This window comes from Phocoena sinus, chromosome 6 (genome assembly GCF_008692025.1).
Source record: "Phocoena sinus isolate mPhoSin1 chromosome 6, mPhoSin1.pri, whole genome shotgun sequence".
Classification (NCBI taxonomy): Eukaryota; Metazoa; Chordata; class Mammalia; order Artiodactyla; family Phocoenidae; genus Phocoena; species Phocoena sinus.
This window is the reverse complement of record NC_045768.1, coordinates 107,144,286-107,170,527: the sequence shown is the minus strand read 5'-3', so window position 1 is coordinate 107,170,527 and position 26,242 is coordinate 107,144,286. Positions and strand designations below refer to the sequence as shown.

Genomic DNA, 26,242 nt, shown 5'->3' with positions numbered 1-26,242 from the left:
CTGTACTGAGGCCGTAAGAGGACACAGTGAAAAGGCAGTGTTCTGCAAACCAGGAAGAGGCCTCACCAGGAACTGGGTAGGCTGTCACCTTGATCTTGGACTTTCAGCCTCTAGAACTGTGAGAAAATAAATTTTTGTTGTGTAAGCCAGCAGTCTATGGTATTTTGTTATGGCAGCCTGAGCAGACTAAGCCAGAATTAAAATGGAATCTCTCCCCACGTGGTCAGCCCTTGAGATCACAATAAAAACACTTTCAATAAAGCAGGCAATTCTTTTGTGGTTCACAGTGGCTTTTTGAAGTGCACAAAGGCATTTTTAAAAAGTCTGGTTTTTGACATATAATTTAAATTTAGTAAATTACCTTTTTAAGGGGTATGGTTCCATGAATTCTGACAAGTGCAAGATGGCTATGTAACCACCACCACAGTCAAGACACAGAACTTTTCACCACCACAGAAAGTTCTGCGGTGCCCCTTGGAACCCATCCCCTTCCCCAAGTCCCAGCCCCTGGTGACAACTGATGTGCTATCTCTGCCTGTCTGTGCATCATACTGAAGGTAGTAGTTATACAGCTTCTTCAACTCAGCAGAAGGCACTGGAGGTTCATGGTTATAGCATGTGGTCTGCAGTCAGTGGTCTGCTCCTTTCTATTGCGGAGGACCATTGCTGTTGTCTGGATGGACCACTGGCTATCCACTCAACTGACAGACATGTAGGGTGTTACTTTTTAATACTTATGGATAAAAACACCATAAACATTGTGTACGGGTCTTGGTGTGGACATGTGTCTTCATGCAATGGTATTTTGATAAAAATGTGAATCCATGCACATATGTGCTGGGAGACTTGGGGATTCTTTGGGATCTGAATGAAGATCATGCATATGCTGTGTTATCCTGTTCAGAACTCTGGGGCCAGCCACGGAAGCCACGTGGTTAAGCCTGGTGACCTTGGGAATTCTTTATCTATGCCCTGTTCCACCTCATATGAACACGTGCCCTCCAGGACCCCAAAGTTTGCAAACACTTATAGCTGCAATGAAATGCTTCTGTCTGCTGAGCTCAAATTCGTGTTGTTTTCTAAAGAACAGAGATAAGGAGGCTGTGTCTCCCATTTCAGGACCCCTCCTGGCAGAGAAAAGATATGTTAGGTTGATGAATTCTAATGCTTTGCTTATAGCTATGAGATGGATAGTAAATGCTTGTTATGTTAAAACTCCACATCGAATAACATGAACTAACTTCCTAATATTTCATCTGCTGTTTGCTTATTCTGATAGGATATCCCCAAGAGCTTTAAAAATAAATTGTAAAGCCTTAAAAGAGCTAGGAAAAGAAAAAGTCCCACAGTCATTTTCCCTAAAATGGAAGTCCATCATGCATAGAATTTTGGAAAACATATACACCTACAGCTCTTGCCACTCTTTAGTAATAATTCTTGTTCTCCACACACCTGTCGCGTCCATGGTGATTTCTCATGAGAATATATCTGTGGCTGTATAGTGGGGGAAGACTGTATTCAGAGTCAAACTTTATTTAATAAATTGGCCTGTCTACTGCTCAATCTTGCACATTATTCCAACTCAACATATTAGTCTGAACTATTCGAATTTGCCAGTATTAGACCATTTTTGAGCTGCTAAACCAGCAACTCTATATGGTTTAACTTAAAACTTCCTACGGTTCCCATACCTTTGCACACATTTTCTGCCCATCTAGAATGCTGTATTAGTTCCTTAGGGCTTCCATAACAAAGTGCCACAAACTGGGTCGTTCAGAACAACAGAAAGTTATTTTCTGGAGTTCTGCAGGCCAGAAGTCCAAAATCAAGGTGTTGGCAGGGCCGTGCCCCCTCGGAAGGGAGGGATCTGTTCTAGACCTCTCTCCCAGCTTCTGGCAGTTCCTTGCCTTGTGGCAGCATAACTCCCATCTCCACATGGCGCTCTCCCTGTGTGGGTTTATGTATCCAAATTTTCCCTTCTTGTAAGGACACCAGTCATAATGGATTAGGGGCCAACCCTGCTCCATATGACCTCATCTTAATTAATTACAGCAGCAATGACCCTGTTTCCAAATAAGGTCACATTTTGAGGTACTAGAGGTTAAGACTTCAACAGATGAATTTGGGAAGGACACCATTCAACCCATAACATACGTCTTCTGGCCCTTCCCTAACATCATCTCTCTCAGTGGATTGACTCAGCCCAGACAGGGCTTATTTCTTCCTCTAGAGAATCTTCCCTGGTGGCCTCTTTCCCCACCCACCACACACCTGTGCTCCCCCCACACTGGGTTGGGTGCCCCTCTGCAGCTCCCAGTGATAACACTTGTCCCAGTGTATTAAGGTGGTGTCTCTGCTCACGTGTCTCTCCCAGATTCTAGGAGATGGAGAACAAATATTGGTTATCTCTGCATCATTCTCCAAGCCTGGCGTATAGAAAATGCTCTGTAAAGTGCTAGGTCACCTAGTGGATGAACAAATGAATGAAATATATGAACAAAAGCCACCCTGCAGCCCACCTATGCATGGGTTTTGTATTTTATGCACATCTTATTCATAGAAATGGCTGGTCAATGTGCCTTCCTTTTCTGGAAGACATGAAATTGGTAGAGAATTAAAATCGTGGGCTTGGTATTTGCCAGGTCCTAGATACACGCACTATCTCACTAATCCAACAATATATTGATGTAAATATTATGATTATCCCCATTTTACAGATGAGTAATCTGAGGCTCAAAGTTCAGGTCCCACTGGTGATGTGAGCTCTCTGCTGTAGGACTCTGAGTCTGCGCTCGCTCCACTGTATCACCTGACTTGTTTGGACCAGCAGCCTCAGGTCCCTTCTCCTGAGGAAGGCCTTCAACTCTTTTTTTCCTGATGCATTAGTGAGTCTGAGATGCCCTGATTTGCAGGAGCCCATCTGGTGTGAGGTCCTCCCGCTCCACTGCCTCTGCCCCTGCTTCCACACGGCCCTCCACGTCCCAGAGGGTTGGCTCATGGAATCATCAGGTCCTGGTCCAGGATGCCTCCTGGCTGCCTTGTCTGGACTGTGCTGGCTCCACCCAGTGCCCTACTGTGACTTGGGCATCAGGCTGGGCTGTGAGACTGCAGACACAGAGAGCGAGGCCCTGACTCGGTCTTTCTGAATTGGATACGCGCAGTCTCACCTGAAGCTCCTCCATCGACTTGAGTAAAGACCAGGGCCAATGACAGGACGGAGGGACGGAAGAGCGGTGCTTCTGCTGCCAGTCGCCCTGCTGCTGCCCTGGTCACATGGCGGCCTGGCACGTAGGTCTCTCATGGTGTTCTTGGGTCTGTGCCTCTCCGGGGCTCTCTCTCCTCGGCGGCCAGGAGAATCACTTGGGGAGCTTGTTCAAAAGGTCAAGTTCTAGGATGCCGATTCTGTAGTACTGGGTGGGATCTGAGGAACTGCACTTTTAATAAGGCCCCTCCAGTGAATCTGATGCTGGGGCTCCTGGACCAGACTTTCAGACCATTGCTCCCCACACACTCCCAACTTTAAAGTTACATGTGGAGAAGCCGTGTCTGCCTGTGTATGTGTGTGTTTGTGTATTTAACATCTATGTTAGGTACCAGAGTTTTCCAGAGTGAAGGGCCAATGTAAGTAAACCGTTTGAGAGGGGTAACTAGCTTTCCATCTGGAGATGCTAACTAGCCACGTCCTGCAGCTTTAAGGCCCCGTGTGATCAGAAAAAGGAATTTCTTGGCTGCTTTCTCTTTGAAAACATCCTGAAGGGTCATGTGGAGCTTAACTGGTCTAATGCAAAACATAAATAACTGTAATGACAGCAGCGTCTTAATACCTACTATGGATTCATCTCCCTGAGCCCGGAGAATTTATGGAGCCTCGTGCTATGCTGTCAATTTGCTGGTTGACAGATATCAAACCTCTATCACGTGCTGGGAGCTGTTTTAGGAGAGAGATGTTTTATATCAGAGAATGACATAGTCAAATTCCTACCCTTAAGCAGTTTTGCTATCTAGTGAGGGGAGGGAAGTATTAAACATAGAAATGAATAAATAAATAAGTTAATTCCAGCTCCTGTTAAATGGTATGAAGCAGATGAAACAGGCTACTGCGATGGGAGGTCTGCAGGTGGGAGGTGAGACTGTTCTAAGAGGTGGTCATGGAAAGCCTTCCTGAGATGACAAGACTTGGGCTGAGACCCATCTGATGAGAAGGAGACATATTTCCAAGCAGAAGTGACAGCAAGTGCAAAGGCCCTGAGACTGAGTGAGCGGGGTATGTTTTAGAGGCAGAGAGGCCAGTAAAGTTGGGGCAGAGTGAATGGGAAGGGGCCACTGGAGAAAGACGGGCTCGTAAAGGCTCAGTGAGGACTTTGGATTTTATTCTGGTCACAGTGGGAAGCCATCAGAGAGTGAGAAATGAGAGGTGCTTGAGAAAACATTCTGGCTGCTTCAGAGGACAGACTGTGTAGGAGTGGGGATGCAAGAGTGGAAGGAAGGGGACGAGTTAGTGGGCAGGACAGGATGACGGCCTGGATGGGTTTATAGCAGGGGGAATGGAGAGGATGGCTGGTGAAGGACATTGTTTGGTAAAGTTGATGGGACTGACCGATGCACTGCTCATGGGGAGTGAGGGAAAGAGGAGATGTCAAGGATAACTCTTGCCTAAGCAAACAGACGGGTGTGGTACCATCCATAGAACTGTGGAAGGCTTACAAGAAAGATGTGGAGTGGGGTCAGGTTCCATAGTTCAGTTTGGGCCACGTCAAGTTTGAGGCACCTCTTAAACGTTCTTGTGAGATACTGAGTAGGGCAGTTGGTTAATGGGTTGGGAGCTCAGTGGAGAGGCCTGAGGGGGTAAACGTGAGAGCATCTGTATAAAGAAGATATTTGAAGTCTGGCTAGGATGAGATACTCTAGCCAAAGTGCACAGAGAAAGAAGTGGTCTGAGGATTAAGCCGTGAGTTTTGGAAGAAGAGGTGGATTTGGCAGAAAAGTATGAGAAGGAATGGCCACTGATGCAGGAAGACGACCAGCAGGTACATCCTCCCACTGAAATGCTGCCCAGAGATGACCCCAGATTGAACCAAAAGCCTTGGGCAAAACTCAGACTTCTCTCTCCTTGGTCCAAACTAGAATGAAACCAAATGTCATCCCTCTAAATCAATGTGACATGAAAAAATAGGCATTAGTCTGTGCTAATACTTATCTTTGTATTAAAGATGAGGATATTGAGGCTCAGACAGGTTAAATCAGTGGCTCCAAGTCACACAGCTAGCCAATGGAGCCAACTCAGAACTTCTGACTCCAAATCTCACTCCTTCCCTCTTCACCAGGCACCCCGCCAGCTAGGAAATTTCCAGGCTAAAATCAGTGCCTTCTGCAGACTTGAGTTGTTTCTCCAATCATGCTTCTCTTTCTCTCGTGGTGACCAATATATTGAAAGGGTCTTTTGGGGCAAAAAGAATTTCTGAGACACCCTGATGGTGCAGGCAAAGAGAAGACACTCAACTAAAAAGCTGAGATGAGACCTCCCTATCTTAGTTTGTTTGGTCACATCTCTGGGTCTGGATCAACCAGTCACTCGGCAAAAATCTACAGTCTGCAGTGATTTCATTGCAGTGGGATTTGCAAGGGAAGATTTCTGAACTCCCCCACCATGAGTTTGCTCTGTAGTGCTGGCGGACCTAAGACTTCATTTGGTTTTTTATCTACAGACTATATATATAAACCCCTTAGGCTCCCAGGAACTCTCCTAAGATTCACAACCACGGGTCTCCTATTTTTCCAGGCCAGCCCCAATTCTAATTTCCAACAAAGCTGAGCCATTGAGCATGTAAAAATATAGAAGAACTTTTGGACTTTCATAAGACTTTTCATGTAAATACATTCAGGTTTCAGTCTGCATGACCACTGGCAGCCTGACATCAATATCAATACAGCATTTAAACTGTTGTACTGAAAATCACATACCTCTTAAGGAAAAACTCAGAATAAGGAAGCTAAAGTTTGCTTCAATGTTTATAGCTTTTTTTTTTTTTTTGCGGTACGCGGGCCTCTCACTGTTGTGGCCTCTCCCGTTGCGGAGCACAGGCTCCAGACGCGCAGGCCCAGCGGCCATGGCTCACGGGCCCAGCCGCTTTGCGGCATGTGGGATCCTCCCGGACCGGGGCACGAACCCGTGTCCCCTGCATCGGCAGGCGGACTCCCAACCACTGTGCCACCAGGGAAACCCCTTATGTTCTATATTAATGCAATTTAAGTAAAAATGTTTCCCCCTCGTCATTTTAAACTGTAAAAGTAGAGTATTTTAGAACTGGGAAAAACCTTAGAGATGATTTTATTGAGTCCCCTCATTTTAAGGTGAGAAAATTGAAGAACCTAGAGGTAGCCTATTCCACTATAGAGAACTCTATGAAGTGCATTTTTATATTGAAAAATATATAAATTTCCTGGGCTCCCAGGGACTCCCCTAAATTAACCACAGGCCCCAGATTGTCCAGGTCACCCTCAGTTCTGTATAATGTCCAACAAAGTGTAATGTAACAATATGGCAGAATTTTTGGATCTTTTCATGCCAACATATGGTTTTCACCCACTGACGCTGGATCTGAGCAAGTCTGATACCACGTCTTTAAGAAAACCCTGCAGGAGTCTGAAGGCCCATCCCTTTATGTTCCCTATAATAAGGCTTCCCAACATGCTAGTTACTCACCTCTGAACACGCTCCATTTGTTAATGCTACTCTTACACCTCGAGGCCCCAGACCAACGGCCGTCAAATGCTACAGTCCAGGAAGTGGAGTGCTTATCGGTCAGGTCATCTCATCGGCATCTTGTGGTTGATATTTTCCTATGAAAAACTTCCAAGTCAAAGCTCCTCTCACAACCTCGAGTTTGGGATCCATTATTTTTTTTGACTGGAGTTGCAAGACTCTATTTCTAGTCCTTGTTGAGTTCAGTATTGGCGGCTCATGCCCAGGACTCAGATGTGATCAGACAGTTTTCAATCTCTATTCTGTAATCTATTAAATATCAGTTCTTGCTCAGTTTTGTGTCATGCATTATTATGCACTTTTTTCCCCAGGTGTAAGACGACTTTTTACCCATTTAAGTTTTAAAGGCATCTGTTAGTACCAGCTTGGCTTGGTATCCTACTGCCGCTCCAACACCTCCGAACCGTCAGCAGAAAATGCCAACAGATCTTGCTTTCTCTTTTGTGTTGAACATCTTGTTCTACACAGAGGGTGGCAGGCTGCCACTGCCCACCAATCAGATAGCTCTCCAGGTGAAACCTTCTTCCCACCTCACTCAGAAAGCCTCCCTTCCGGGATACAGTCAATGATCAATGCTTTAGATGTAATATCTCAGCCAGTTTGATGTTCGCCTTAGAGAGAAATCATCCAAACCGCATACCAACATTTTAGCCAAATAAGATTCTCAAAGAATTGAGTGGATGATTTGCCGAAATATAGACATACCATGCAAGCTACGAGCAAGATGAATAAACAACTGGGCTTTAGAACCAGACATACCTGCCCAAAAAATCCCCATCTGTCTCTTGTAAGTGGAATGGTCTTCAGCAATCACGCGATCTCTCCAAGATTGTTTCTTCGTCTGTGAAATAAACCATAGCTCAGAGGTTTGCTGGCATTATTAAGTGTCTCTCACACACACAATACAGAGGCTGACTCATGACAGGTGCTCAGTAAGTGGCTCTCATTATGTAGCAAAAGATTAATATATGGGGCTTTTAAATTAGTAAGCCAATTTGACTACTAATCATTGGTAATTCTGTTTAAATTTTCACAAACTATTATTTTGATTAAGTATTTAAAAAATTTTCCAGAGATCCAACATTGTTTTCTTGTATATTAAGTCCAAGATTCCCTTGTTGGCTCTGAAAATTCAAACTTTTCATCTGAGATCGGGCTGCAGGTTCCTTACAATGTGTGGTCTTCCTTGACAGGAGCAATGGGAATCCCTCAGTTTAATGGGGGAAGTAGACTTTAACAGTTTCACAAATGCTTCATCACTGTTGTTAGTGTCCTGAGGGGAAGGTGGGGTGTCGAGTAAGAAAGTTATACTGAGGGTAGCTGGTGTAATCTTCAAAGGCAAGGAAGGAGCTAAGATATGAGGGATACACAGGAGTTACACAGGCAAAGAGGAGCAAGACAGATGAGGAAGGAGCCTGTCTTTCTGGCAGGAGCATGGGGAAGAGCCCCGGGATGGGAAGAAGCAGAGCACTTCCGGGGAGCTGAAGGGCCCGGGAAGTCAGAGGAGAGAAACCCAAAGGCAGAGATGAGAGGCAGCAGTGGTGGCGACTGGTGGTGGTGCCCATGCGCAATGGTGGCGGTAGAACGTGTAGTGCTCAGTGGTGTGACTGACGGTGACGTGTGGTGGGGACATACATGGTGGCGAGGCTGTGTGGTGATGAGGTTGTTGGCTATATGGTGTGTGGTGATGGTACCATGTGTGCCATAGAGACGGTTTGAATAGATATACCTCTCAAATTAGACTCTTCTGTGAAATATTATGAAAGTCATGGACTTTTCTCCCCAGGTACAAGTATGGTTAACACTTAGGCAGTTTGCCCAGTGGTTATGAGAACAGACTCCAGAGACAGACTGCCTGGGTTCAAATCTTAGCTTAGTCGTTTATTAGCTGTTGGTCTTGGCCAGTTGTCCTAACCTTAAATTTGCCTTTGTTGTCTACCCTTTAAAATGAGATGATGATAATTTCAACTATCTTGTGAGGTTTGTATGAGAATTAATTAATTTAGACAGAACAGAATGGTGCCTGGCAAATAGTAAGCATTCAACATTTTAGATTTTATGATGTTTATTGTTTCCCATTACTCAAATGATGTTGGAAACCCATTAGAAGCTGTCAAAACAATCCTATCACATAGGAAATGGCAAAATTTTAATTTCTCTCAAGGTGCAACTGGGATGATCTTTAGAATTAAAATTGGGTGAAACACGGTGGTGCCATAAATCACAACAGAAAATGCAGGAATCAGTTGGGAAAGGAGGGGGGCTGGTCAATTTCCCTTGGGCTTCCCTACTAGGGTGCAAAAGCAAGATCCGGCCCCAGGGCTTGTGGCTGTGTGTCCCTCCTCACAGGCCGTCAGACGGAGACCCTTCCAAGAAGCACAACTATGGTGAAGGCACCCAAAAGCACAATCTCATAATTGTGGTGCCCTTGGTAGGTGTGTAGGGTATTGTTTTTGTTTGATGGATCTCCCACCTGGTAGTAAACTGGCTGAGCCACTGCTGTCTGTGTGCTGGGGGGTGAGAAAGGGGCATCATACTCAAGTGTCTTCCAAGCCAACCAACCTTGACTGTTGGGTGCTGGGTCTCTCCTCCCTCTTCCTTCTTTCTGCTCTTAGTGAAATGTGGCCAAAGAATAAACAGTTCTGAGAAGTCAGAAGCTTTGGATATCATAGGCGGGGTGCCTGCAGACATTGTAGATTTCCCATGGCAGATGCGTATCCTTGACAGTGGGAATCATCTCTGTGGAGGATCGATCCTCAGTGTGTGGTGGATTCTAACTGCAGCCCATTGCTTCAAAAACAAAAATAAGTAAGTGTTGCAGATAGAATTATTTTTTCATACCAGTGTGGTAGAATATTTGCCCCGACATGCCTATTATTCACGTTCGTCAGCCATAAAACAAAATACCAGGAGGCAGACACCTGTGTTAAAAACCACACTTTGCAGGTGGAAAGAAACCGTTCTCCTAGGGTGTTGCATGGCTTGCTGTGTGGGACCTACATTGTAGAGCAAATGTTCCTTGGGCTTCTCAGCATTTTGCCAGGTGCGTGTAGTCCTGGTCCAAACTCCTAGAGAGTCCCTTCCTAAGCATTTGCTCTCACTCAGGGAGAAAGTGGGAGGACACAGATCACGGAGTTGGGGAAATCATAGAAGGATTAGGCCCTGAGGGCAGGGTGCCAGGCCTGGCTGCATGGCAGAAGGTGCTGTCTGAGTCCCAGTCTACAAAATATTTTTGCAAACCTTCCAAGGTGTCTGTGATATAGCCAGTGAGCTTTTCTTGCAAATCAAGTCCCTCAATTACTTATGCCATAGTATGGCTTCCCAGACATTTGTTGATGAAATTTACAAGTGAATTTGCCCAAGCAAAGAGCTGTCGGGGCAAGAGCTGGTTGGCCAGAGGGCAGGCTAGGCACTCAGGTCAGGCTTCTCCCCCCTGGCTCCATGTCAGGTGCAGAGCCGTAGATGCTCTCAGGATCACAGTCTCACACGAGTGCAGTTATTTTCTCCTAAGGCTCACCTTTCACCCTCCCACCACTTACCTATTTTCTCTTTCTTTTGTTTTGGAATAAGATCTACCTTGGAGGTCGTACATGGTAAAGGAAATCTTGACACCGAGAACCTGACAAAGATAAAAGTGGACAAGCTAATTACTCACTATTATTTTGTCAGCTGGTTCTACATTAATGACATTGCTTTGCTGTTGCTCAAATCCCCACCAAACTTGGGTGTCAAGAAGGTACCCATCTGCCTTTCAGAGGTCACTGACACAGAGAGATGGAGAAACTGCTGGGAGACTGGATGGGGCACTACTAGTAAGTTACTATAGCCCAACGGGGAGAGGGGTGGCACCTTGGCTGAGGTTTGCAATGAGAAGCAAAGTCTGGAGGCTCTGCTGGCCTCAGGAGGTCAGCCTCGTGGACCTGGGCGCTTCCGGTTCTCAGTTAAGGTCCCATGATGACCCTTCTGCTCAGTCCACATGGGAGCCATCCTCCCTGGGTGCACGTAGCAAGTTTTAGGTCCATATTGTGAAACAGGAACCCTAAACAGGGCCTCAGGGAAAACCCAGGCAGAAGTGTTCAGAGGCTTCAGGGTAGCTTGGAGGAATGTGGAGGGACATACCAATGGGAAAAGGGGCTGGGCTCTGGGAAGTCCACGCCAGTGTCAGCCAGAGCAGCTCCGTTCCAACTGATGGCGCCAGTTCTGCCCCCTGTGATAAAGGGCTCTGTGGCTAAAATCTCTGAAAACCGCAGATCCAGGCCAAGGAGGAGGGGATAAACCGAATGTAAATTTGTCCTTCTAGAGTTAACCTGTAACCTACTCCTGCCAGTTTGCCCAGCCAACCCACAAAATGGGGTCCTTTTGTCTTCTTTCTTGGTGAATGTGACTTTCCCCATAATCAACAGAGCAGGAAAAATCATATTCCACTCAGTACTGCTCTTCCAAGGGGGCACCCAAATGGCTCTACATGGATTCCCACGTGGTCCCAAATCTCAGAGCTGTGTTAGATTCCTCCTTGGGAATTGCCCTTAGAAGCTTTTCAATAGCTTCGCAAACAAGGCCACCTTCTTAACTTAGAGTTCCCCATGCTTCGTTTACCTCATTTTCTTTGAAACTCCTCTATGATTCAGGCAGTGTTTTAGGCTCCGGGGATTCAGCAACATACAAAGAGGAACACATCCCCATCTTCGGAAGTGGACATTCTAGGAGTTGGGCTCAGCTAGAGCCCACAGGCAGTGAACTCCTCAAGGACCCTGACACGAGCTTCAAGCCCATCTTTTTGTGCCGTGGGTCCCAGGACAGAACTTGTCATCGTGGGTTCTCTTTACGTCCTCATGGATTTGGATGAAACTTCTTTTTGGACCCTAGCTGTAACCTGGCACCCTCGGCAGGGTGAGAAAATGGTTCACTGAGGCTGAAATCCAGTAGAGACCCAGTCCTAGGAGCTCTTGATTCAGAGAGGGTGGGCTCAAGAGTCTCCCGGACACCCCTCCTACCCCCTCCTCACCCAGGCCAAATCTGGGTCATTGCCGGGGCCACAGAGCAGTTCCCTTGTTGTTGAGGTGAAAAGACATGATGTGGGTGGGTCCTCCAAAGGGACCACGCTGAGCTCAGGGTCCTCTCCCCATCTGCTTCTTCTTTGGGTCAGTTCCTAAGCGAAGTATGGAAACAGTGCTCTGGAAAGTCAACATCCAGCTGATCGAGTGGGAAACATGCTTCCCCACGATGCCTCTGCTCACCACGAGCACGCTGTGCGCCGGGGACCTTCAAGGTGGGAAGGACACCTGCCAGGTAACATAGCTTCTCCATGGCCTGGAGAGGGGCTGACCCAGAAAGCTGGCCAGCAGTGCCAGGCTACCTGGCTGCCTTCTTTCTCCTCTGGATAGGAGGTGGATTGAAACAACAGAAACGTGGGCTTCCCTGGTGGCGCAGTGGTTGAGAGTCCGCCTGCCGATGCAGGGGACACGGGTTCGTGCCCCGGTCTGGGAAGATCCCACATGCCGCGGAGCGGCTGGGCCCGTGAGCCATGGCCGCTGCGCCTGTGCGTCCGGAGCCTGTGCTCCGCGACGGGAGAGGCCACAACAGTGAGAGGCCCGCGTACCACACAAAAATACAAAAAAAACCAACAGAAACGTGTTCTCTCCCAGAGGCCAGAAGTCCCAAATCAAGGCATCGGCAGGGCTATGCTCCCTCTGGAGGGTCTAGGGGAGGATCCTTCCTTGCCTTTTCCGGCTTCTGGTGGTTGCGGGCAACCCTGGGCGTTCCTTAGCCTGTAGGTGCAGCCCTCCGATCTGTGCCTCCATCTTCACAGGCCTTCCCCCCTCTATGCGTGTGTCTCCTCTGCTCTCTTCTTATAGGAATACCAGTTATTGGAGTAGGGCCCATGCTAATCCCGTAGGACTTCATCTTAATGGAACTAATTACATCTGCACGGATCGTATTTCCAAGTAAGGTCACATTCTGAGGTTCCAGGTGGACATGAATTTGGGAGGGATGCTCTGTAACCAACGGCAGGCTGTGCCGTCCAGCGGTTAGGGCCGCAGGCTCCCTTAGCTTCCCTCCCAGCTCCTCTACTCACCGCCTGGAGTCCCCTCTGTGCCTGTGCCTTTTCAGATTTCCCCATCTGTAAAATGGGACTACTAAGAGTCCTCTCAGGACTGCTGTGAAGATAAAATGAGTCAATACACAAAAGCATTTAGAGGAGCATAGTGCAGAGGAGGGTCACGGTAAACACTACGAATATTGTTTGCTCCATCATCATCTCTTACATCTATCTGTTCAGTGCTCAAGAGCATACAAACTGCTTCCACAAATACATCAAACTAGCTCTAGGAAGCAGGCCTGTTTTAGATGGGAAAAGGAGGACCAGGAAAGCTGACAGCCTTGCAGAAGACACACCAGGAAGGTCAATTACAGACACCGAGTTCCAACCAAGGCACGCTGACTTCAGGGGTGAGAGCCATCTTTTGGGTTTCAATAGAAACCGGGCTCCAAATCCAGCAGCCCAGCACGGCCCCGCCCAGATGTGCCTGGTTCATCCACCACAAAAATGGTGGGAGCTGCCAGGGAGTACAGGCTTGCTATATATTAGGGCCAGGCATAGTGCTTCATAGGTGTCACGTGCTTACCTTCACACCGTGGTCCTGCAGGAGAGGTACAGTCATCACCAGCCTAAAAATGAGCCTCAAAACGCTGAAGAAAAATTTCACATTCTCTCAACTACGTATTCACCCCGGGATCTGAACCAAGGTCTGTTTGGCTCCAGAAATTTAAATTCTTAACTGTACGTCTTTCACATAGATCTCATCATCCCTGGAGAAGCGAGTGTAATTCTTCATTTTAAAGAAAGGTCATGGGAATTTCCAATGACTTCAAAGAACTGGATGAAGAACAGTTTGGTTCAAAGGAAGCTGATGGGCACGGCAATTTGCTCGTGATAACAATCTCGTTTAAGAAAACCAGATAAACCCATACCCTATTTGGGGGGCACTGTTGTTTGTTTTGTATTTGGATTTTTGGCATATCATTAAATAGTGCTTCTTTCTGACTCTCCTATGTGTTACTTAATATTTCCAAAAATAGATCTTTGTAAGCTGTGAGACACTATGTACCGCCTGATCCTATTTCTGTAAAATAATAATGACGTATTTGCATACATGAGGATGTGGAAAGTTACATTTGGCTGAAGAGTTGGCTCTGCATGGTTGAAATTAGAAATGTGGTTTATTTCACTTATTTCTTTCAGTACACAGTAAAGAAAATTCCAGGGGTACAGAGGGGTGTACAGTGAAGAGGAAGTTTACCTCTTATAATTGTTCTCCTGTTCACTCCCCAGAGAAACAATGTTAACTGTATGTTACCTGAAAATTCTTCTTATACACAATCGTGTGTGTGTGCTTATATATAAATTTACTTATATAACTATGGGTATTCTTCATGTTCTTTTCCCATACCCCAGTTTTCTGATTTTTTGATGAAGATACATTCTTCTTTTTTTTTTTTTTGAAGATACATTATTCTTTAATAGAAAAATTTAAATGGTCCAAAAGGTTTGGGGGTATGAAAGGTAGTGTATTCCTTCATTTTCACGACAATGACGTCTGCTCCACCTGTGCTTATTTGGCAATCTCTTCCATGATGCTTTAAAATTTGTACATTGTTTAAAAATTGATGTTTTGAACCACAATCTAACATTTTGACACAATTTTTGTACTTTTTGTGTTCTGTATATACAGTCTGTACGCCCGCTGTCTTCAACCAATGACCTAGTATAAAGCATAATGCATTCTGGGTTTCAGTTTTTACTTTTTGCTATCGTGAACAGCACAGAAAGAGCAAAATGAGGTCTTTCTGGGGAAATTGAAAGAATTCTGAAAAAACAAAAAAGTGCTTAGAGGCAGAACGGATTAGAAAACCACTCCTTGGTATATCAGAATGAATGCATGTCACGGGATAATGATGATAGTGACGATGGATATTTATTTTTTGACCAAATTGTCATTCATCACCATTGCTTTTGACCAAACTCTTCGCTCCCTTTTCTGACAGTCACAGAGCTGGGAGTACGGGCATGTTGTTCGAGAGCCGATCAAAGGTAGAAACATCCACCCATCCTCCAATGACACCAGAAGTGCTTTGTGCCTCGTGCCAGGCGCCCACCCCTCAACAGGCTGTAAGAGCAACTTGCCACCACCCCTTCCACTCCCAAACAACTCTTCTCTCCTAGGGTGACGGTGGGGGGCCTCTGGTTTGCCAGAAAAAAACCAACACAAGCAAATGGTACCAGCTGGGCATTGTCAGCTGGGGAGTGGGCTGTGGCCGGAAGAAACTACCTGGAGTATACACGAAGGTGTCTAGTTATCTGTCATGGATTGAGAAGGAGACGAAGCTGTCAAAAAGGCCCTACAAGCATGAACCGGACTCCAGGGAAAGTTTGCTTCTATCACCCTGGGCCATCTTGTTACTGTCTTTTGTGATGTTTCTATTATCCCCATGATTAAACACTGCAGCCTCACAACCAAGTGTCCTTCTCAGACTGGGGGGTAAGGTCAAGGGTGGGGTGCACGTTGTGAGGAGGGATTCTCACACGAATAGCTGTGCCTGAAATAATCATATACCTATAGGAGCGCTTAAAATATACCTGGGACCCACTCAAAGGCCTATGGTTCCCCCGGGACTCAGAGGCAGGTCACCAACTTCAGCTTGAGGCCTCTCCAAAGTTTGGATGGAGCATCTTTCCACAGGGAGGGGTATGCCAAGGATGTCTGAAACAGAAGGCCTATTCCTTCCCTCTCTCACAAGCAGGTACCTTCCACAGCTGCTTTCATTTCCTCTGCTCCTGCAATGAGAAACATTCCAGCTCCTTGCTTCCCCTTCATTTGTAAGCTCATCCCTGAGACCTGCAGACTTGATCTCTAGAAGGGTCCTTGTTCTTTACCTTCCTTTGCTTCTACCTGGTTCAGAGCCTCAGTACATGCTGCTTTGGGCTCTCAGAGACCATGAGTAACAACGCTGAGATTCAGGATCAGGAAATCACTGACGAAGAAATGTCCTAGAGATGAGGTGGGAAAGAAACACACAGCTTATTGGTTTTTCTGTTGTTGTTGTTGAGTTGTATGAGCTATTTGTATATGTTGGAAACTACGCCCTTGTCAGTCCAATCAAAAAATAGGCAGAAGACCTAAATAGACATTTCTTCAAAGAAGACATACAGATGGCCAACAGGCACGTGAAGTGATGCTCAACGTCACTAATTCTTAGAGAAATGCAAATCAAAACTACAGTGAGGTATCACCTCACACTGGTCAGAATGGCCATCATCAAAAAGTTTACAGATAACAAATGCTGGAGAGGGTGTGGAGAAAAGGGAAGCCTCCCACACTGTTGGTGGGAATGTAAATTGATACAGCCACTATGGAGAACAGTATGGAGGTTCCTCGAAAAACTAAAAATAGAGCTACCATATGACCCTGCAATCCCACCCCTGGGCATATGTCTGGAGAAATCTCTAATTTCTAATAGGGGTGCATGCATCTAATAAGATACATGCACCCCTATGTTCACAGCAGCACTATTCACAATAGCCAAGACATGGAAGTAACCTAAATGTCCATCAACTGGTGAATGGATAAAGAAGACGTGGTGTGTGTGTGTGTATGTGTGTATATATATATATATGTATATATATATAAATATTACTCAGACATAAAAAAATGAAATAATACCATTTGCAACAGCATAGATGGACCTAGAAATTATCACACTAAGTGAAGTAAATCAGAAAGAGAAAGACAAATACCATATGATATCACTTATATGTGGAATCTAAAATATGACACAAATGAACTTATTTACAAAACAGAAACAGACTCACAGACTTCGAGAACAAAGTTAACGGTTACCAAAGGGAAAGGGGGTGGGGGAGGGATAAATTAGAATAAAAATTTTTAATCCTATTAACATGTCCTTAGAAGACTCTGCATGGTCTGGCTCTTCCTACCTCTCTGAGATACTTCTCCCCAATACCTTCCTCATTCACACTATTCCAGCCCCACTGGCCTTCCTGTTTCTCAAACATCACAAAATCCCCCGTCTTGGGCCATTTATACTTCCTGGTCCTTGTATTTGGAAAGCTTTTCCTTCAAGCAACCACAGTGGGGATGCTGACAGTGATCAGGGATAGCTACTCCACTTGAGTATTCTTGAGGTGTTTAGGGCACAGCAGAATTCCAAGAGGGAAGAGAAAGAAATGGACTATATCCAGGGGGAAACTTATGTCTTATTTCTTAGTCCATCTCCTGCCCCCAGAGCTCCGCTCTCCCCTCCCAACTCGTGTGTCCGTTCCTCCTTTGCATCATTCAGATCATTCAGTTCTCAACTTACGTGTGTCACCCCTTTACAGACCTCATTCTGTAATGAGGTCTTCACCACCTCCCCTGACCAGCGTGGCTAACACAGCTCTGAACACAACTCCATAGCACCCAGGCTCAACTTAACATCTTGCCCTATTCACCATCTTCCTATCATTTCTCAGGACCAGCAATCATCTTACTTATTCATGTGTTTACCTGTTTATTGTGTACTTCCCCCACCCCTGGTCTTGAATATAAAGACTCTTAAGGGCAGAGATTCCATGTGTCTGCTCTCTAGAATAGCCCCTGATGTGACGGCTGTAATAGGCATGTTGAAAACAGCTATTATTACTAAAGTTGCAAGAAGCTAGAGGTGTACCTGTTTTCTAAAGATTTCAATCAGATTTCCCGCTTGGGGGAAAATGATTCTTAAGACTTTTTCCTTCGCAAGCTCTTTGAGAGCTCTAAAATTTATCTTACAATACTTAGAAATATCCTACCTAAACAAGTAAAAGACAGATGAGATATCAGACAGTTTGTATTATTAGACTGTAGACTTTTATTAGAACAAGCATTTCTCATAGCTGTGAGCAAAGCGTTAAAATTCATCAAGCTAACTCACATCTCTTCTCTGCCACGAGGAGGGCCGAAAAGAGAGAGAAAGCCCTTTACACACGTATAGGATCAGCTGGGCAAAGTATTTCAGTGAATGATTCATTGTGGCTATAAGTGTTTGCAAATGTTAAGGCACTGGAGGGCAGGAGGGCTTGTGAGGTGGGACAGGGCACAGATAAAGGATGCCCTATCCCCTCCGACGATCTCCCAGCTTGGTTCCCTAGCATCCCTGGCAGGCACCCAGTCACAAGAAGGGTGAACACTGATTATTCATTATTCCCGTTCAGACACCAAATGATCCAAAAAATTTCACAGCTCTCCTCCCACCATAACTTATTAGAAGATAAATTACATGTTATCAGCTTGCCACTGCACTTCATGTAAATTACACCTCAATAAAGCAGACTTTTATGAATGCCTCTGTGCACTTCAAAAAGCACCTGATGTGAATGAACCACAAAAGAATTGCTCGATTTGTTGGAAGCATTTTTGCTGTGACCTCAAGGGCTGAACATGTGGGGAGAAATTACTTTTTACTTTTTAATACCCAGCGGGCAGGACACTCCGGTGCCCCCGAGGCCGCAGTACCCGTTGGGGATCTTGCTCAGGTACTGCTGGTGGTAATCCTCTGCGTAGTAGAAAGTCTGTCCCTCACGGATGTCGGTGGTGATCAGGCCAAAGCCGTGCTCTGACAGAACCTGTGGAGGGAAAGGCGCCATCAGGACCCGAAGCGCAGGGATCCCGGGAAGGAGGAGGGCCAGGAGGTCAGGATGGGAGGGGCAGACACGTGGCTGGGGGTGCGCAGCGGTCCTTGGGGCCCGGGCTCGGCCACTTCCCTGCTGGGTTATTCTGGGCAACCTTCTCCCTTCGTGTGCCCCAGGGCGCTGGGGTCTGAAATCCGGGCTGGGTTTGATAGGGTTTGGTTCTGACTGTAAGTTATGCTCTACCCTCTACACCACCTCTGCCCCCGTGGGTGTCGGGAGCCCAGGTTTGGGCCCTGTGGGTGTGTGTGAAGCCACCCTGTTTCCAGGGGAAGCAGCAGGGCCGTGTGGCTCCCCGGCTGCCCTGGGGAGGCTGGGGTCCCTGAGGGGATTGGCGCCTGGCTGCGGTGAGAGGGGATGGCGGGGCAGGAGGGGGCGGGGAGGCTGCAGCAGCACCCAGTGCCGACCCCTCTGCCCCCTCACAGGCTGGACAGAGGACCCCCTCGCCGGCTGTGGCTCTGAGCAGCAGGGACCCTGCCAGGATGCCTGGAGGGCAGGGGCCACGTGGGGTCCGGGCTCTGCCGCTCCAGGCTGGAGCCTCTGGGGAGTGAGGGCAGGGGAGGACGTGGCCTGAGGGCCTGGTCGGTTCCTCACCGCCCTCTGTGACCCAGTTTAAGGCCTGGTGGCATCTGCCGCCAGGCAAGGAACACATGTAAACACCAGTGGGGGAGGAGAGCGGAGCTATTTGGGGCAGGAGACGGATGAAGAACTCGTCATTGTTCCCCATGGATCTTAGCCCGTTTCCTTTCCCTTTTGGATTTCAGCTGTGCCCTATTTCTTTCCTGGTACAGGCTGCTCGGGGTATCTGAGCGCAAGGCAGCAGAGACGCGACCCAGGTTCACTGATTCCATTTTGGACAGGGGTGCGCGGCCGAGCCCCAACTTGTGTTTTCATGATGGAACTGACCGGGCTCTGACCGTCGTTGGTCCATTTAAGATGACGTCCTCAAATCGGCACAGCACAGGGAATCCAATTTAATACTCAGCACGAGTCCCTGATTTTCCCTGAGAACGTTCACCTTCTTCCTAAATGTCCGCCCAGCCCTCTGCGCCAGAATGAGGCTGACTGCGGATCTGACGCCAGGCAGACCCAGGATGGGTAAAGGAATGATCCTGACTAAGGCGGGCGGGTTGGAGCCCGCAGCTCAGAGGCGGCCCGTTTCCTTACAAGGGTTAGACAGGAGAATGGCGAGCCATTCTGACTTCAGTTCTGGCAGTTCTGTGTAAACGAGCGATTATCGAGGGTTTACCATATGCCACGCTCTGGGTTAACTTCAGCCTCACGGCAGCCGTCTGAAAGAAGTATTGATGCTATTATTATCGTTCATATTTAAAAGTCTGTGTCCGATACTGCGTCTTGGCCCCTGACACCCTCGGCTCACCCTGCTATTGCATTGGCTGCAAGCTGGGAAAATGCTTTTCTGACATCCCACCGCCTGCCGCGCCCCGGTTGAGATCCCGCCGATGGGAGAAGGGCACGTGACAGCTGGCGGGTAAATCCGAGGAGAAGCTGTTATCGGCCAGGTGCAGCTGTGGGGATGGGCACGAGCACTGGCAGAGGGCAGACCTGGGGCTCTGACCCCTGTGCTGTGGGCAATCAAAGCCATCGCAATGATTTCTAGCCACTTCTGTAACTTCTTGGCCTCCTGAAACCCAGAGGTGCTGTTCCCTGACCTTCACTCCACCAGCCTTTCAAATGATTCTGGAAGCACCAAATTCCCTTTGTGAAACCCGCCCCGCTTAAAATATCTCCAACACTTTCCGTTTCTGTGATGAGCCGCGACGAACATGGCATTTAGTGCCAGGAATGTGTTCAGGAACCAGAACCTGCGTGAGCACGAGGACCCGGGACTGGTTAACTGTCTGGGCAGACTTCGAGTCGGGAGTGACCTCCCGGCTAGTCCTCTGCGCGGGCCTCCTCCCCACTCGCAGCCCTCCCGCCTGCCCGCATATTTCTTCTTCACAAATGGCCATCCTCCTGGTACAAACAAGGACGGCCTTCCCGAGGCCCTGGAGGCCGCAGCCGCCGTCTCCAGAAGCTTCTTTTCCCCGAGGTAGGGAGGCCGGTGCCAGTGGGCGCTATTGCCTTGCTACCCTCCCCCTCTCACGCCAGCTCCGAGCGACCCCTGCCCACGACCACCCCAGGGGGAGCAGCGGGAAGGGAGGTGTGGGGAGGGGGCTGCAGTACCAGGATCCACCACAAGATGGCAGGAAAAACCGAGAATAAAAAGCGATGAAAACCCGCAGGAGACAGACCCACACGCTGCCCTCTTGCGCCTCCCATTAGGCTGGGACATTCTGGCCACGTCTGCTCTACGGTGGACGTCGCCCCCGTGCACTGGGCCAGCAGCGTCCAGGCTGAGGCCTCACTTAGCACGGGGCTGTCCTCAACCTCACTCTGAAACTGGGGAAAGGGGACAAAAGCGCCCAAAAGAAACTAGATGTACAACAGAGGAAGTGGGAAAACGAAAACCCTATCTTGTCTCTTATTTCCCTCCTTCCCAGAGCCCCGGCCCTCTGCTTCCTCACTTGCATCCGGAGGGACACACACACACACACACCCTAGAGCTGCTGGGAGAGCCGGCTGCTGGTAATAGCTCCTCCTTAAACCCTGATCCCTGGGAGAACCTGCCGGCCCTTCCCTCTTCCTGCTGGGTCCCACCCCACCTCAGCCTCACTCCCTCCCCGTTCTCTAGCTCTTTCCTTTCCCTCTCTGTGTACTATTTTCTTGGGTCGTGTTGACCCCTACATATTTCCTGAACATTCCATTCCCTTGCACACGACCTCCTTAGAATGTTCCCTCTTCTCCATGGCATGAACTCCTACCCACCTCTCAGGTCAAATGTCTCCACCTGTATAAAACCTTTCCTGATTCATTAGGGCTGAAGTTAGTCCATCTTCTAGGCTCCCACGACACTGCCACCCCTTATGGCGCTTGAGACATCGCATCGCAATTATCCACTTCCACTCCCCTCTGGCATTACACGTGCTGGACCGCGTGCTCCTTGACAGTATGGACTGTCTTGTTTCTCTACCTTATCTCGGCGCTTAATGTATCAATATAAGAAATGAGTGAACGAGTCTTGGGGATCTCTTGGCGCTCCTCTTAACCTTCGGGTTTCCACCTGGGTCCCTGCTGCTGCCTCAAGCCAAAGCACCTCCTTGGGGACCTGGGAAGGGGCAGCGAGGAGGAGCTCGGGGACCAGGAAGCTGAGTGGGTCCGTCACTTTCCTTGTCACAGACTCTCGGCCAGTTTCCCAGGGCGGGTTTACTCTTTAGACCATGCGTTGCAGCGGCCGTGTCCGTGGAGAGAGGGCCAATCATCTTGCACAGAAGGATGGCCTCAGCATCACCTGCAGCTCCCGAAAAAGCCCTTTCACTCTTTGGGGGCGGGGGTGACTGAGGTGATGGGGGTGGTGGGCAATGAAGACCGGGTTATAGATGGTCCCTTTGGCCCCCAAAGTCCAGTCTGGCCTCATGCCCAAGCTGTGCTGGTGCTGACGGGTGCACCTCAGTCTCCAGACCCTTCTCCTATAGCATCTCCGTACGCCAGGTCCCCAATCAGTTACTGGGGCTGTCGTAAGTAATTTGTGACTGATAACGGCAACGTCGTTGTTTGTAACTTACTTTTCCTTCATGAATTAGGGCAGATGGAAGGCTACCCCGATCCTCGCATCATTCGCGCTCACCTGCCCACTCGCGTGGGAGGGCAGGGAGTGTCGGGAGAGCTAGAACATGTGTGGCCTCCCCCATCATCCACGACAGGGACCACACCGATGACAGGCCGTTCCTGATTATAGAAATGATGAATCACATCACCCACAGAGGTTCCTGGTATCTTATAAAAAGGAAGCTGTACCCATGAGAGTGGGCTGCCCATAGGAAAATCATGGCAGATAGAGTTGAAAGCAGCTGCAGCAAACGCTCTGGCCTCAAGCATAGCCAACCTCTCAGAATGAATCCCTGGGGGACCCCAGGCTAGTGGGCCCTGCCTCCAGACCGGGCCGACGTCGCCCAAGGAGACTCTGTGCTCTTCCTTCAGACTCTACAGAGCCACCTTTGAAACGGAGTGCAGAGCGTGAGATGCCTCCAGGAAACACGCTCTCTCGCTGGTCAACCCCCAGGCCCAACTCATTCTTCGTCACTCCAGGCTCCAGGGCTGTTCACCCACTGCCACTCAGAAGGGCGGCCCTGCACATCCGCTTGCTTTGCCTGTTCCCTCACCAGGACCAGCCCCCGAGGAAGAGCCACTGGGCCTAACTGGCCCCTACGCCCAGCCCTCATTTTTCTACCTTCCACTCTTGTTGACGCCAAAACAGTTATCTAGAGCTCCTTGTTTGTTGCATTTTTATTTTTATTTTTGCTGATTTTTAAGAAGGAAGTAAGTGGGGTCTAACGTGAAATAACGCACATCAGTGTGACACCTGGTTCTGAATCTCTTGTGGGAGGGGCACCTAGTAGAACTGATCAGATGCTTTTCTCACAGACTCTTACCTCACCCTTTTCTTACATGGCCCCAGGAAGCCTCCTCTGCCTTTATTCTCTTATCATTTTCTTCCCGGAAGCAGCTTTTCTATCTGTAAAATGGGCACGATACTTCCCTCAATGCGCTATGATGAGAGTCCAAGACGGCGCAGAGCATCCTGGCACATTCTGACTACGTGGTAGTCCTGACCTACTTCCCCATCAGTGCCCACCCTGGGGGAAAGGAGCCCACCATCTTGCCCTCCTTAGGCAGGCCTTCATCTCCACCCGCGGGCACGTCCTAATTCTACAGCTGCACAGCCCATCTCTGTGGAGCAGGAAAAAGAGGTGGGGGGGTCAATAAGCTGGGGCAGAGCTCCCAGCTCCCAAGCGGTGTCTCCAGCCCCAGCCTGTGGAGGAGGTGGCCAGGCCGTTCCCTTACAGATGCTCTGCCAGCGGGAGTGTCCTGGGCCCAACCCACCCTTCCAGGGCTGCCAGCAGGAAGCCTTTCTTTTAATAAAATTAATGAACACGTGACCTTTCCGCTTACTGCAACCCGCTAAGAAGCTCACTGTTAGCGTCGCTGAGATTCTCCAGGTGCCCAGGGATACAAAGCGTATTGCGTGGAAACGACAGGCTCTGAGGCCACACTGAATGTTGCCTGGAGGCCACAGCAGTGCAGGCCATGCTGGAGCATCAACAGGTAGGGCGAGAAGTGTATCAAGGCAGAGAAGCAGCCTCAATCCCAAGTCCTTGTGTTCGTCCTGAACTGCAGTGTCTCCAAAGGGCTTCCGCACGCACCGTAGTCCATGCGAGGCTTTCACTGACTGAAGAGGGGAGAATTGTCCTCTAATTTCTCAGCGGAGGACACCAAAGCGCAGGCAGAGCGGAGGCTTGTCCAGAGCCACTCATCAGTGACAGGACGAGAACCTGTCTCCTGACTATTTCCAGCACTGCTACAAGACCACCGTGGCCAGACGAAGGAGCTACCCTCCCCTTAGAGAGGGACAGGTCACTATTTCAAAATATCCAAGAGACCTAGACACTTATATTTGGATCATACTCTCCCCACCCTGCTCACATCCCTGGACCTCAAAACATGTGACATATTTCTTGGTCACCTCACTGACTTTCTTTAAAATTGTGGGAAAATACACATAACTTCAAATTCTCCATCTTAACCATTTTCAGGTATACAGTTCAGTAGTGTTTTGTACATTCACATTGCTGCGTGACTAGTCTCCAGAACTTTTTATCTTGCAAAACTAAAACTCTGTCCCCATTAAATAACAACTCCCCATTCCTCCCTCCCCACCGTCCCTCATACCCACCATTTTACTTTCTGTCTCTGTAAATCTGACTATTTTAGGTACTCAGAAATGGGATCCTACAGTGTTTGTCCTTTTGTGACTGGCTTCTTTCGCTCAGCATAATGTCCTTGAGGTTCATCCATGTTGTAGCCTGTGTCAGAATTTCCTTCCTTTTCAAGGCTGAATAGTATTCCGCTGTATGTATGCATCACATTTTGTTTACCCCTTCATCCCTCAATGGACACTGGGTTGCTTGTCATTGCTTTTTTTCAGCTGTCAAATAACACTGTTTGCTGCATGACAAGCCCACCCCATGACAGTTACACAGATCCTTCCTGGATTGTTTTTATCAGTTGCCCCCCGTTTTGACGTTAATCTCCTCCAAGGAAGTGCAAAAGGAGTTCAACAGTAAAAAGACTTGCTGCAAACATGTGGTTCGGTTATTCTTTATCTTGTCCCACCTCAACTGATGCCACCTATCAATGACTGCATTGTAAAGATGGAGGGCCAATCAGAGAGCTCCTCTAAGGCCCCCTAATAGAGAGATGGCACTGCCTGCCTCCCAGCCACTCAGAGGGATAAATGCCCCCCCCCACCACCAAATACTGAATTCCACAAACTTTCCAAGTATCATTTGAATCCAAAAGATGGCAGAAGACCTACTTCAAGTGTCAGGAAAGCAGAGTTTGCATGTTAAATGCTAGGCTCCACATCGATTTTCTGATGGATGTCAGAGGAGGGGCTTGCAGGGCCCTCCAAAGGGGCAGATGCAAGCTTAGGACGGTCGCCCTGTCTTTCATTTTCTCATTTCATCACGCTAGGAATCCTGTAGGGGTGGGGGAATAGTTATTCTGACTCCACCCACAAGGAAACTCAAAGAGATTAAGAATCACGCTCAAATTCATGTGCCTGGAGAGTTACCGGTGGGTCTGGGATAAGAATCCAGATCTGTCTGGCTCTGGATTTCATGCTCCTTTCCACATACATGCTGTCCCTGGAATTTGGAAATACAGGATGGGTGAGACCCCAGGGAGCTGAGTCTGCCCTGTCCTGCCACACACGTGTCTTAGGTATAGAAGGTCAGTATGAACCCACCAGGAAGCTTGAGCTGGAATTCTACAGAGCAGGACAGGGATGGGTGAGGGGGTGGCTCTAGAGACACTGGCACACGTGTGTGTACACATGTGTGTGGGCGAGGATGTATGTACACATTTGCATGTGTGTCCTCACACGTATGTGAATACAAGTGCACATGAGAATACCAAGCGATATACATTCAACCCCCATGTTAGATGGAGTGACCTATGGACACCTTCTCTTTTTAGAAAATATATCATCATAAAAAAGAAACCCCAATTTATGATAGGGGATCTTAACATCTTGTGGGGGGCGGGTCATGGATTCTCTCGAAGATCTGATAAACACTGTGGACATTCTTCTCACATAAACTCACGATCAAATATTTGCTTATAATTTCAAAGTATCCTATGACCCTTTGAGTCCATCCATGGGCCCTGTATTCGGAACCTTTGGACACAAAAAGTCATCACGGCAACCGCCCACCCCCCCTTCTTAGGGCGCTGGAACGTGCCGGCGGCATGTCCAATGGGCAATGAGCATTTTCAAGACAGTCTGAAGGCCCAATGAGAAACAGCTCTGCTGACAATGAGAAAGTCACCAGGAAGGGAGAAGGTACCTGATGAGTTCAAACCTCATCAGATGCATATTTTTTAAAGCCTCATTAAGTCTGATCCAAGCAAACCCCGTCTCCTCCACCCACCAGAAGAAATTAGCCTTACCTTAAGTGTTCGGTTTTTATGTAATTATTTGTAAAGTGTAAGCGTGTGTCATTTGATTTTATGATCATTTTTTAAAGATATTTTAACGGTAAGAACTTAGTGTCCTAGAACGGAAATCCAGTTTATGATACTGAGCCCACAGGAGATTAGGGTTTGGTTTGGCTTTTAACAGATCAACCTGA

At 48.1% G+C, this 26,242-nt stretch overlaps 2 protein-coding genes across 3 annotated transcripts in view; both read right to left on the bottom strand.

Annotated features, from left to right (window-relative positions):
* Positions 1 to 15,810, bottom strand: part of PRSS55 (serine protease 55) — a 55,371-nt gene extending 39,561 nt beyond the window's left edge. The window contains exons 1-5 of the mRNA XM_032635220.1: positions 15,699 to 15,810; positions 12,840 to 15,599; positions 10,303 to 10,382; positions 9,326 to 9,553; positions 7,523 to 7,604 (exon numbers count right to left, since the gene is read on the bottom strand). Coding sequence (XP_032491111.1) covers positions 7,523 to 7,604; positions 9,326 to 9,454 — 211 coding nt within the window. The 5' untranslated portion in view covers positions 9,455 to 9,553; positions 10,303 to 10,382; positions 12,840 to 15,599; positions 15,699 to 15,810. The remainder of the gene's footprint in view (positions 1 to 7,522; positions 7,605 to 9,325; positions 9,554 to 10,302; positions 10,383 to 12,839; positions 15,600 to 15,698) is intronic.
* A 1,853-nt stretch (positions 15,811 to 17,663) lies between these two features.
* MSRA (methionine sulfoxide reductase A) overlaps positions 17,664 to 26,242 on the bottom strand; it is a 376,781-nt gene continuing 368,202 nt past the window's right edge. Inside the window, exon 6 of one of the 2 annotated variants that reach the window (XM_032636338.1) lies at positions 17,664 to 18,425. In XM_032636338.1, the coding sequence (XP_032492229.1) occupies positions 18,261 to 18,425 (165 nt within the window). In that variant the 3' untranslated portion in view covers positions 17,664 to 18,260. The remainder of the gene's footprint in view (positions 18,426 to 26,242) is intronic. The other variant, XM_032636339.1, reaches the window with a different exon arrangement.